This window comes from Trachurus trachurus (assembly GCF_905171665.1).
Source record: "Trachurus trachurus genome assembly, chromosome: 6".
Taxonomy (NCBI): domain Eukaryota; kingdom Metazoa; phylum Chordata; class Actinopteri; order Carangiformes; family Carangidae; genus Trachurus; species Trachurus trachurus.
The window spans coordinates 28,244,188-28,258,219 of record NC_139897.1 but is presented as its reverse complement, the minus strand read 5'-3'; the positions used below and the strand labels follow the sequence as shown (position 1 = coordinate 28,258,219).

Below are 14,032 nucleotides of genomic sequence, written 5' to 3'. Positions count from 1 at the left end.
TTACTTTATGTCTGTACACACTGATGTGTGTGTGTACTGTATGCATGTGTGTAGATGGCATGTTTTCTTTAAAGAAGTTAAACCCTAAATCCTCCGTGCATCAGAGGAGTGGGCAGTATAATCTCATCTATAGGCTGCAGAGGCTGTAAAAACCTGCTCTAACAGGTGTGATTCATTGACCACCCAATACCGTGAGAAAACCAACATCCAACTGTGTTTTCTGTTGTTTTCTTTTTTTCCACTGCCCATCACTTTGCATAATTAATCACCCGCGGTGTCGTCACCGAACTTTGCTGGGAACACCGAGTCTCCTCCCTTTTGAGATTCAGAGTTGTGTTCGTTCATCACCTAATTCCCAGATTCTCCTCTTGCCTTCTCCTCTTCCTGGAATGTGCCATTCGTGGATGAATGAGGGGGGGGGTTGTCGGGGGGTGTTGCTTTTCTTTACTGCTGACAGCATGTACGTCAGCTCATTACAATGAGAATCGCACACACAAACCTACACAAACGGCAGCGAGCCCTCAGCATTAGAGGAACGCTGACCCATAAAATGTCACAGAGGTCAATGATTAAGCCGGTGAGTCAAGCAGAGTTCCCGTTTTTTTTTTTTTTTTTTCAAACAGTGAGATGTGTCAGCCATTAATCTTTACACCGGCGCTGACAGATGAGGTGAAATCAGGCCATTGTGAAGGCTCCTCTGTCTTTGGTCCGTCTCTGCTTTCTCACAGAGGTTTGTCCTCGTGTGTGTCGCTGTCGGACGGAGACACTCGCTACCATCGCTGTGGAGCTGCAGCGACCACAGCTGAAACTAATACATGATGAAATCAACTACATGATGTGCAGCTCAGGAACTCACTGAGGAAAAGTTGAAATTATTGCACAAAAAATTAGATGAATTATGTGTAAAATGACATATTTGAAGCCTTTTTTTGGTTTAAATTAGTTATCCAGTTGATAAATCAGCATCATCTTCAAAGCCTTTCTACAGTGGGTTATAAACCCTTTTCTTTTTTTTTTTATTAAATCTTCGGAGATATTCTAATATTTAAGATACAGAATTATTGATTTTCATAAATTGTAACCAGCAATCATTGACATCAAAGGAAATGTTTAATTTCTCTACATGGAATCAATAGAAATAACTTTTACATGATGATGTAATTTATGTGCTAATGTATTATAGAGTGTGCCAAAGCATTGAACACAACAACATTGAACAGCTTCAGCACAGAATACAGTATAATATAATACAAATGAATTACAGAATGATTAAGCCATGTTTGTTTTGTCTAATTTGTCCAAAATAAGTGTATTGGAATTAAATGACATTTATTTATGTAGATGATATCAAATTAAGTGCACACATTGTACAGTTCTTGTTCTTGTGTGATCTCCTCATATCAACTAATGATAATTATCACTGGAACCATGTGTGAATGGAAACAGAACAATGGAATGTAATTCATTTATTATTTATTCATTAATTTGATACATTTTTAATTGAAAATATGTTAACAAAAGCAAAACAAAGTGACTTAGCTCAGGATAACTTGTCTAAAATGTGATGTTTAGCCATATTAGCATCTTTATCTCAGTGTTTTCTCCTTAGATATAGTTGAGTCCATATAAACATTAAACAGTTTCCCCTCCATCTGAACTTCTCTGCAGGGCATTGGCGAGCTGTTTGAGAAGATCAAGCAGGAGAACAAAGCCAACGGACACCCCAACGGCGACGGCGGCCTTTTCTTCACCAACCTGTACGTCACACCCGTCCTCAAGAACATCAGCCTGTACCTGGACAAGGGCCAGATGTTGGCAGTGGCCGGATCCACCGGCTCTGGGAAGGTACGTCAAAGAAATCACCAAACTAAAATTCACCATCACAGAAGAGCCGACTCATGACAGGTGGCTTTTTGTTTTCTCTCAGAGCTCCCTGCTCATGATGATCCTGGGAGAGCTGGTGCCTTCGGAGGGTAAAATCCGACACAGCGGCCGCATCTCCTACTCGCCACAGACGGCCTGGATCATGCCGGGGACGATCCGGGACAACATCCTGTTCGGCCTGACCTACGACGAGTACCGCTACACCTCCATCATCAAGGCCTGCCAGCTGGAAGAGGTACAGTACATTCACTAAGTTTATCATAGCGTTATTCTCTCTCCTTCCTTTTGTTCTGCACATTAAGTGGATTTCTGCAGGTGTTTCTACGGTTACGGTTTATTTTACAGGTCTGTTGCTAATGCTTAAGTGCAACCGTGAGACTTTTTATTCAGAGGATAGCAGATGAGCTTAAATGCACAATCTGTCTGCATATAAACATACAATTTTGCATGAATGGTGGGAAAAAATGAAGTTTACAAAATAAATATACTGTAAGCAATATAGTATATCGAATGAGGTCTTAATGGAGCTTTTTCTTTCAAGAAAAATCCATCTGGAAGTCGATAACAAGTTCATTTCTAAAGTCTATGTCATCTTCAAGGTTCTAAGCAATGTAGCCAAAATGTTCAGGGAGACTGAAACATTCATTTTTACCAAACATGTGAATATAAATATTCATCGCAGATGCAACAGGAGGGCATCAAAATACGACTCATACACAGGTTTCATGTTACAGTGTACAGGCTCAACAGGCTCATACATGAAGTCAGGAGTTTAGGCATGTTGTGTGGAACATATTAATTAATGAATTAAATTGCTAACACTTTATAATAAGTACACACTATTAATAATTAATAAATACTGAATTCACCATTTATAACACATGAATACTCATTAGTATGTAGTTTATAAATACACTTAGTGTTTTTCAATGATGAGTAAAACTAACTGTGTTTATAAACTACATACTAATGAGTATCATGTGCTATAAATGATGAATTCAGTATTTAATGCTTAACTAATGCTTCTTAGTGTGTACTTATTATAAAGTGTTTCCATTAAATCAATAAAGTAATTTGTATTCGTATATTAAGAATATGAATAAACAACAGGAAAGTATGACCCTGCGTGCAGAAACTGTTTGAAAAGGGGGAAACTAAAACGTCACAGCAGCTGCGTTAAAAACAATGGGCCTCATTCACGAACCGTTCTTAGGAACAAATTTGTTCTTAAATCCTACTTACGAAGTTTTTACGAAGATTGTGGCATTCATGAATGTTTTCTTATCCAGAATTTGTTCTTAACTAAGAACAAAATCTACGAACAGTCAGGAGTATACTTAAGCACTTTTAGGTGCTGAGACTTCTGCAAAAATAACCGATTATAGCGTTTTCTTTTGTTCTGCAGTTGTATGATATTATATGATTTGAATAAGAATTATTTTCTTATCTTTTATGATGTTTTAATAATCATATATATTAATAATAATAATTGACAAATCATTGCAGTCTCTTAAAAAACATTATAGACACTTAATTCATATCAGTTGTTTTTTTTCTCTTTTTTTTGGGGGGGGGGGGGGGGGGTGCAGCTGCCGATATGATTTTTTTTTTCCTAATTGCGGGCTGCAACAGTGCACACTACACACAACTGTTTTTTTTTTCATATGTGATAATATGATGATATTTATGATGGCACACGTGAGAGTGTGGTCTCTCTGATAACAAACCGAAGAGCTGCATCTACTGCTGACGCAACTAAATATAGCCTAAATATAAATATAAAAATATAAACTAAATATAAGCCTTTTGTTTGTTTCTTTGTTTCATTCCTGCCGCAGTAGCGCCACTTCACTACTTAAGTTCTTTTTACGTTTGGAGTCTGGTGCTCCCTCCCAGATTTTCATTTGAGCATTTCAACTTTCTTTCTCACTTCACCTTCTCTGCTCAGTGCCTGTGGGTGCTGTGTGCACACGGCCCTGCAGTCTCATGCCCTTTTATGGGCATTGATGGGGCTGTTACCTATGCTAATCATATGTTAATTAGACTCACCTGGCACACGCCCTCAACTTACGAGGAGATGGCATAAGAACACAGCTGCGAACAATTCTGAGGCTTACGAACGCGTTGATGAATCTGACGTAGGGTTTTCTTAAGGAACTTCTTAAGAACAACTTAAGAAAGAATCTAAGAAGGTTCTTAAGAAGATATTGGTGAATGAGGCCCAATGACTCCAGTACAATACAAACCCACAGACGAAAATATACACTGTACTCAAGGATGAAGTAAAAAACAAGAGGTGGATAAATGAGTTCATGTCGACCACAGTGCAGGGGGTGAGTGTACAAAGTGTTTCAGATGAGTCATAGATGTATCATTGATTATAGATGTAGGATTTTCTATGAGCGGTGACAGAGTTTGAACGTGTGTTGGTGTAAAAACGTCACTTCAGTCACAAACAACCTGTTGTTTCACGGCGGTTTTCTGCAGTAAATTCATCTCTGGCAGCTTCTTCACTCGTCTGTCGGAGCCTCTCGGTTCAGGTTTCCACCGTCACCATTTACACCCATTAGGTCTCACACACACACACACACACACACACACACACACACACACACACACAGACAGATACACACATGCTCACACATTCTTTCTCGTACGCTGATGCGCACACACGCACTCCGGCGCTCTTATGAGCCTCGGTGCTGAGTGACGGCCTCTCAGCAGAATAATGTCTCCTCTGTTGCCATGGAAATCTCACGTTATTTCACTGGGATGGAGGAACATGAGCTCGTCGGTTCCCAGTGACAAACGTTACGACACAGACGAGCCGGGGCGACCTCGTCATCGGCCCTGTGATTCATCTGCAAACATGTATCTGTGTGTGTGTGTAGAGGAGAAGTGAAGTAGGTGTTTGTTTTGTTTTGAGGACTTTTATTTTTAGGAAGATAACAGTAGATCTGGTTACTGTTCATGAAATGAGTTTGAGACGACTTTTATTTTGAAATATGGAGCATTAATCCTGCAGAGGATGTTAAACGGAGCACGGTGAATGTGGTCAGTAACGATTCTCTGATTGGCTGTGGCGTTCAGGCGATGACAGATGGGAAAACCTCAGCACCACTAGTGTTGTGTTTCTTTTTTTCCTCCAAATATTTTTATTGAAAAAGTACAAAACGATACTTTCAATCACAGAAATACAAATTACCTTTTCTTTTTCATACACATATGTACAAGGTCACATATACACAAACGAAAATGACCAAAAAACAAAACAAAACAAAAACACTCTGATAAGAATATAGAAGAAAATAATGAAATTAAATGACAGAAAGTACAAAGTGTTATGTTTCTACAGAATCGCCAACAAATTATATTCTTAAGGTATAAAGAGGTATAAAACCCAACAAAAGTCACATCATCAGTTTTTTGAGTTTTTGAAAATGAAAGTAAAAATGAAAAGAAGAAATCTGCATATCACAATTGAAATATCTGTCCATATGATACCAACATGATGTTTTCTGAAAACATTCGACACCTCGCCCCCATGCTAACTTATTTTGAAGACTTGTGTTACCATGGTAACATGGTAATCATTGACACCTGATGCCACCAGTTGCACCAAACAGGGAAACATGGCTGCTGACGTGTGGTTTGGTAACACTGCACTGTAGTGGAGTGAGCTTTATAGACCAGTATCTGATATCAGTCTTTTTGTTGTTTCACTCTTTTCCAACGGAGCTGAGTGGTTAGATGTGATTTATTTAAACATCTTAATTTATGCAGATTTGTTGGTGCCTTCAAGAACTGAACTCGTTTATGCAACAGGTGAATTTAAAAGCCTGAAAGTTTGTTGTGTCTTAATTGGAGTCATGAAGACTGATTGGTTGGTGAATTGAAGTTAAAAAGCAGGGACAGGTGTTTTTAAGAAAGAGTTGTGCATAATTTAAAAGAAATACAAGAAGCACATGAGTCATAAAATAACACAGTTTTAGATGTGAACTCTTTAAGAGTTAAGTTTCAGGAAGTTTTACATCTTGGATCCATTCGACCTGTAAATAAATCTAATAATAATCTATAATGTTAACACATTGTCATGATAAATTATTTTACCTTCTGTTAAAGTTTCTATTCTTTTTTATTGTATTCTAATATAACAGTCAAATACTCGAACATATAAAGAATATGTAATTTGGGATCTTGTTTAAACAACAGTGACAATTTTGAAGTGTTGATATCCTAAATACACGTTCTAAGTGTTATTTATAGTAAAATCCCTGCAGCAGCTCGTGCTGTCATATTTATTTATTCGTTGCCTCGTCCCATTTCCTGTGTCACCGACAATGTCTCAGTGGTTTTGACAAAAACACAACATGTTGTCACAGCAAACAGAGCTGACAGGCAACACTGACGTCTCCGTGTAAAAAAGAGAAACAGCCTCCATTTTGTCTTTGAGGAAAGGTGTCGATGAAAAGTGAAGTAACTGAAGCAGCACTGTGTGGAAATGAAGGAGACACTGTTCCCTCCAGTGTTTGTAGTGATGTGATACTTTCTTTATTCTCTCTTTGGTTTCTCTGGTTCTGGTACAGTTTTAAACTGTTGGTTAGGGTTAGGGTTAGTTAGGTTATTAGTGTTATTAGTCTCCATTTTTGTCCAAAAGAAAATAATTTTTTTAATGTAAACAATATTTATTCAAAGGCACAATCTAATATTTATTATAATTATCATATTTAAGGTTGTCTCTCATAATTGAGCAAAATCAACATTTGATATTTCTTTAAATTACATATTGACAGTATAATATTGACACAGTGTTTACACCCAACAATATTTTGGCAGCATTATTAGTCCTAATTTCAGTTTTTGCCGTGTCAATCGGACGGGTTTAGTTAGAGCACACTCTGTACTACTTAGTCTTTTCATCTGCTGATAATAAAAAAAAGAATTAAAATACAGGTACATCTCAATAAATCAGAATATCATGGAAAAGTACATTTATGTCAGTAATTCAATTCAAGTGAAACTAATACATTATATACAGTAGATCCATTACACACAGAATGAAACATTTCATGTCTTTATTTCATTTCTTTTAATTAAAATGATGATGGCTTACATTTAGTGAAGACCTAAAGTTCAGTATCTCAAAAACATTTGAATATTGCAAATGACCAATTTTAAAAAGTATATTTACTATGGAAATGTTGGCCTTCTGAAAAGTTATGTCCATCTATATGCACTCAATGCTTGGTTGGGGCTGTTTGACTTGAACTACTGGAAATTGACTTTTCCATGATATTCCAGTTTATTGAGATGTACCAGAATATCAATTATGAATGAAAATTTAAGACAATTTAAAGGATCATTATGAATTTAATAACCAACCACTTTTAAAAGCACCACTTCAGATTTATATATTAATTCTCAATGCTTTATCTTACAAATTTGCACAAAGAGACTACAAGTTAGGACAGGAAGTGAGCACAGGATCCCCAAGGCAACGACTGGATCAGATCCGTCGGTCCAGACAGAGACGAGGCGTTCAGTGACTGTAACTCCTCTCCATTGTTGCCCCCCTAAAGCAGCAGACTGCCATGGGTGGTCCTCCCCTCTGTTAAAGCGGCAGGTGCTCTTTGTCCACACCGAGACACACAACATGTGTTTTTACTGCGCTGCCTGATTCTAACAAGCTGTTAAACAACCTGTTAACTTGATCCCTGCTGCCGCTCCGGGCCGGACAGCGGAAGCTGGCGGTCAAAAAAAAAAAAAGGTAGGAAGTTTTTTTAACGATGATAAACTTGCTGTGTCACTTCATCCTGATTGGTGTGGGCGTCTGTTGTCATTATTGACTGAAAACACACTGTGTCTCTGTCCCTGTGACAACATTCATGCACCTCTCTCTTCTCTGTGGTTTTGTGCCTCTTTGTGACCTGTGATCATCTGAACATCACAAAACATTACTCTGGTTTCTAAGTAATAGACTGTTCTGCTTTTGTACTTTAGTGGTTGTTTTGTTTTGTTAATTGTTTTTGGTGAAGCAAGACAAAGAAAGAGATAAAAGATGATAACACAAAGACAAACACTGCTACAAAAGGACAAAATAACTTTTTCTTAGTGCTATAATTTATATTTATTGGTTGCAGAGATTCATTAATTTAATAAAAACATTATTTTATGGTCAAGTAAAATTTGGTAACCCTTTAATTTGCAGGTCGTTAATTATGTGAATATTGTCAAGAAATAGCCAAGAAAAAAACAATTGATTGTATAGTAATGTCAAGAAATAACATGTCATGTTTTTCATAAAGGCAAAAGATGACACATGCTTTGAATGTTTTGGGAAAAGCCAGAAGTCTTTTGCAATTGACCGATATTTCTGGGCTATTCCTATGCAATCAATCGTTATTTCTTGGCTATATTTCTCGACATTACTATGAAATTGACCGTTATTCCTAGACATTATCACGTAATTAACAGCCTGTAAATTAAAGGGTTACTGTACAATGAGACCATGGCGTTACAATGGTCCATTTATGTGTTGTTTTTGTTTTTGATCTTGTGACTTTGAGGGTACAACTAGTGATTTCTGCTTTAGTTTTGCACTGGTTTGTTTTCCAGTCAAAAAGTGTTGCAGTGTCCTCACAAAACAAGTCAAATATAAACCAAACTAAACCTTGTGGCAACTCTCTGCCTCCTAAAACTCAACAGTTTGTGTTTGACTCTCTCTTAGTTTGTCTTAAAGGAAAGTGAAAGGACACTGCACAAGGACGACGGGCCCCTATACAGACAGACACGTCACGCTGCCTCCATTCGAGTGGTTAAAAACTGGTCTCGTGCTGCAGACGGTAACAGTCGTGCAGCATGTGACCGAGTTACGCTGCAGCCTTGCGTATTGCAAACACAAGATAAAAGTTTTTAAATGTCACAGCTGCACATTTGAACTTTAATCCAAGTGGCCCAGAGTTTTCAGTTATCAGAGTGAGGAGATACAGTCAGAGGTTACAGAACGTCTTCACACCACTGACCTACATTCACTCACTCAATGTAACAATCAGCACGCTTGGTTTGTTTTTATCGGGCAAGTGAATAGAAGTAGAGGCTGAGCTGGAGGAGTTGTGTTTTGTTTCATGTCTTTGTGTGTTCTTGCTCGTGTGCATGTGTTTGACCCGCTGACCTCTGGTTTCCCTCTGCAGGACTTCGCTATGTTGCCCGAGAAAGACAAGACGCACGTGGTGGAGGGAGGGGTGACCCTCAGTGGCGGGCAGAGGGCTCGCGTCGGCCTGGCCAGGTACAGCACTTCCTGTCTCACCCTCTCCTCATCTGTCAGAGTCACTTCACTTCACTTTGTCCTGCTTTTATTTGAATACGTTGTTTTGCAACAGATACAAATATAGCATGATTTAGAAGACTTTAATTATGAGGCTAAACTTTATAGCATTTTTCTTTTCTTCAAGGTTTGGGCACCCCATTCTTTTGCAGGGTGTTGCTTTCCCTTTTTCATTTTAAAATTGTTGAAAACAAACAAAAATCTACTGATATTGCTTAAAATATTATAAAGGAATGCTTCCTGTTTAACATCATGCCTTTTGAAGAAAAAAACATCTTCCACTTGCTTTTACTGTTCACATTAACTGAAATATTGACCAGGGTGCCCAAACTTTTTCATGACACTGTATAAAGCATCTTTCTAAACGAAGTGTTTTTCAGGTAAAGGTAGGTATATATAGGTAAGAGAAAAGGATTCAAGTGATAGAGATGTAGGACATATATAAAAAAAATCTCATGAGTAACAGAGTATTCAGACAGAAATAGGAACGAAACAAAAAAAATAAAACAAATCAGACATGATCAAATGCTAAGAGATTTAAAAGCGGTCAAAGAGTTACTGATTTGTCAGATTTGGGATGGAAGAGATGATGCAGAGCTTTTGAAAGAAAATGCAGCAAACAGAGAGTTTGAAGACACTGAAACGCAATGAAAAATTATCATTAATTTGGACTTTAAGGGAAGTCAAATGATCAATGACGGAAAATAACTGACTGAAGAATTCCCCTTCATAAATACCACAGGTCTGAGAACAGTTCACAGGGCCGTAAACTAATCAGTGCTATCTAATCTGTATGATCACTTATTACCACCACAGTACGAGCTTCCATTCTCCGAAAGCCAATAAAAACATCTGTATTTACAGTTATGTAGAAGCTGATGTTTTTGGCAGCGTCTTCACTGTTTGTTCCCATCGTTATAAAAAAAGAATCCAGGTTCATAATCAATCATCTCCTGAAGCTGATAACCATCACAATCACCTATTGTCGTCCTGATCGTGTTTTATGGTCTCACTCTCTCTTTACTGACGAGTGCTTTCTCCAAGTTTTATTACTCCATTAAATCTCAGCGTCAGACCGACTCATATTCACAACATGCATTATTTATTGGCCTCAGCGTCCTCGCTTCAATCTGCAGCCACTCATTAGGTTAAAGCCTCTGTCATCGCTGTAAATATCCACACTGAATTGATTTAGACATTCTTCTTGTCTAATGTTTTTATTGCTCCCATTCTCTCTGTGTTTTCCTAACTCTGTGTGTGTGTGTGTGTGTGTGTGTGTGTGTGTGTGTGTGTTTTCTCCCTCCCCCCCCCTACAGAGCTCTGTATAAAGACGCCGACCTCTACCTGCTGGATGCACCGTTCACCCACCTGGACCTGGTGACAGAGAAAGAGATCTTTGAGAAGTGTGTATCCCAACAGAGAGTCTTTCATGTGGTGGGGGGAGGGGAAGGGGAGGGGAGAGGGTTGGTGGTGAACTTAAAGTTCAAGTTCAAGGTCAAGGTTTCCTTTTGTTGTCTCGGCCACAATCAGGTCGACTGTGCAGAGTCACGGCTGCTGCATCATAATGTAACCTCCTCCTCCTCCGCCGCCGCCACAGGAAATGTTTCTTTAATCTTTTGATGATGATGATGATGGTGAAGTGTTGACTCTGGCCGGCGTTCAAAGGCCGGAACGAGCCTCCTGGCTACAGTTGTGCTTATAAACAGACGGCAGCTTCTTGATTTTTATTGAGTGCATGCAGGGTATTCTTTGAAGATTTGACACCTCGCTTTCCTGTGTTTTCCTTTTTTCTTTTTTTTTAAGGTGAGATACTTACAGGCAAAAACATGATTAATTCTGAGATTTTGGGCCATTTTGCTTCCTTAACATGTCTTCTTATAGAATAGTGGAAAGAAATGGTAGAAAATCCACATTAAGGTTTTTATTTTTACTTCATTTTGTCTTTCATCGGTTTCTCCTAAATTCACCAAAAGTTAGTCTGACCCATGTCATGTCAGGTCTCATTGTAAAGCTCTCTCTCTCCTGAACAACTATGTAGACTCCAAAAATTGTCATTTCCTTCGTATCCGCAACCAATCGTAAAAGTACGATTTACATTAACAATCTATGGAATTTTACAGTACAAGTCTCTAAAGGCCGTTTTCTCAAAATTAGTTTTTCCTCAGACTCTGAGCTAGAAATCTCCACTTCAGCAGCACTTACATGCACCAAACACTCCAATTTGATCCCTTTCTATATTCTGAAGGTTTTTACAGAGGGGATTGTTCATCATTTACAGCCTGATTTATACGTTTATACGTTTTATTCCTAAAAAATTGCAAAAATAGATTGTTATAGGGCTGGTGACAGTATTTTCTCATTTACAGAGTGATAAAGAGAGATATCCAAAATTCCCTCTGAAAAAACTTCTGACTCTAATATATCAACAAAATAAAACAAGCATTTTAAAAGCGGCTTTATCCATCATTCAGATTTCTGTTCTGAAAATGTATGCAAAACAATTTTTTACAGATTGTAAAAAATGTTTACCCTATCCACCTGTAGTGTCTCACCTTAAAAGAATAATCTGACTTATTTTCTTTCCCCTGCTCAGATGCATCTGTCAACTCATGGCCTCCAAGACTCGGATCGTGGTCACCAGCAAGTTGGAGCATCTCAAACGCGCCGACAAAATCCTCCTGCTGCACAACGGCGACTGCTACTTCTACGGCACCTTCTCGGAGCTGCAGGCCAAGCGCCCGGACTTCAGCTCGCTCCTCCTCGGCCTCGAGGCCTACGACAACATGAACGCGGAGCGGCGCAGCTCCATCCTCACGGAAACTCTCCGCAGGGTCTCCGTCGACGAAACCGCCGGCTTTCGGGGACCCGATCCCATCCGCCAGTCGTTCCGCCAGCCGCCGCCTCCTCCGATAATCTCCGGATCGCAGAGCCACCCGATGAGCGACGGCTACCCGGAGAAACGCAAACAGTCCCTCATCCTCAATCCCCTGGCGGCCGCACGCAAGTTCTCCTTCATCGGGAACTCCCAACAAAACCAACCGCAGTCCACGACGATAGAGGACGGCGTCCGCGAACTCTCGGAGAGGAAGTTCTCGGTGGTGCCCGAGGACGACCAGGTGGAGGAGGTTCTCCCCCGGGGGAACCTGTACCACCACGGGCTGCAGCACCTCAGCGGCCAGCGGCGCCAGTCCGTCCTGGCCTTCATCACCAACGCTCAGGGCGTCGAGCGCAGAGAGCAGATCCAGTCGTCCTTCAGGAAGAAGCTGTCCATCACGCCGGGCTGCGACCTCGCCACGGAGCTGGACATTTACTCGCGCCGCCTGTCCAAGGACAGCGTGTACGACATCAGCGAGGAGGTGGACGAGGAAGACATGGAGGTAGGACAGAAGATGTTTTATTTAGTTTAGCTAAGTTTTCTTCAGTTTCATTCTAAAAACGGTTAGTTCAACATTTTGGCAAATTCGCCTATCACCATAATCCCCATAGTCATAGCAGTAGGTTTATTCATTATCGGTGCATGTTGTTTTGAGATCGACGGGGCAGAGACGTGAGCTGCTCAGTGAACATAATGGAGGTGAACGGTACAGGTCTCCTGTCCCTCATCAAACTCATCAAATACACAATCCAACACTCCAAAATGGTGGACAAGTTGTGACCTGCACATTCACCACACTATGAAATTATCATGTATAATTATGTACAGTGATGGGAATAACGGCGTTAAAATAAACGGCGTTACTAACGGCGTTATCTTTTTCAGTAACGAGTAATCTAACTTTTTTTTACTTACTATTTCCACCGTTACAACACCGTTACCGTTACCGAAAATTAAATGAGGCGCGTTACAAACTACTCAGTGAAGCCGTTGTCCTCCGACTTGGCTCATCTCAGACACAGAAGCTGCTAAACTGTCTTTTTTTTCCTCCTCTCCTTTGGTGAGGGGAGGGGGGAGGAGGGAGGGACGAGACAACCGCATACGTGATGATGATTGGTTGAGGCAGAGTAAGGTTTCATGCTAAGCCAATCAGAGGCAGTGTTCAGTTTGTACACAAACCACACACGCACGCAGTTTAGCCTCACACACACAGACTAGCAGAGGGAAGCTGCCGAGATCGGAGGGAAAGTGGAAACAGACACTACTTTAATCTCCCTGAGGTAAAAGACAAGAACATGTGAGGTGTAGCTACATTATGTCCCGGAGCGAAGTGTTTGTCCTGAGCTTCTGCTCACCTGACTCTGCAGCTTCTTCATTAAATCCAAACAGTCCGACACAGCGACGCACTGCTCCTTTAGACTCTAAAGTCTCTGTAGCTCATCAGCTGGAACTCTTCCAGAGCAGCTACAGCAGCGTTGTGACCTCAACCATGGTTGGTGAGAGCAGAAATGTTGTTGTTGTAGTGAAAATGGGCGGGCTCGTGAAGACGCGAATTTACACAAAGTCAAAACGAGCGATAAATCGCATTTCTCGCGTATCTCGCGTTTGGTCGCGCGTATAAACTCGAGCGAAAAAAAAGCGTTCCTCGTGTTTGGCGGGAAGCCCCTTGCGGGTCTTCCCACCAAACACGATGAAAAGGACGAAGACGCGAAGGTCCCGTCGCCATAAAAGAATCGGGTGTATTGCGTCGCAAAAAAAAAAAGTCGCGTATTGAGAGTGAGGAGTCACGTGCCGATTTGAGCAGCCAGTCGGCCATGATGGAAGGAGACGCTATCGGTTGCCAGGGGCAACACATCAGAACAGCACAGAGACGGACTAAATTCTAGCTCTTTTTTGCGCCAACAGATGAACAAATTACTAGAAAGAATAAGGAGAAAGTAAATCACTGG

The 14,032-nt window shown here is 40.3% G+C and overlaps 1 protein-coding gene across 1 annotated transcript in view; it reads left to right on the top strand.

Moving 5' to 3' along the window:
* cftr (CF transmembrane conductance regulator) overlaps positions 1 to 14,032 on the top strand; it is a gene marked incomplete at its 3' end in the record, with an annotated part of 60,833 nt that overhangs the window by 13,225 nt on the left and 33,576 nt on the right. Inside the window, exons 10-14 of the mRNA XM_083973845.1 lie at positions 1,669 to 1,845; positions 1,928 to 2,119; positions 9,075 to 9,169; positions 10,525 to 10,611; positions 11,802 to 12,585. Of these exons, the coding sequence (XP_083829971.1) occupies positions 1,669 to 1,845; positions 1,928 to 2,119; positions 9,075 to 9,169; positions 10,525 to 10,611; positions 11,802 to 12,585 (1,335 nt within the window). The remainder of the gene's footprint in view (positions 1 to 1,668; positions 1,846 to 1,927; positions 2,120 to 9,074; positions 9,170 to 10,524; positions 10,612 to 11,801; positions 12,586 to 14,032) is intronic.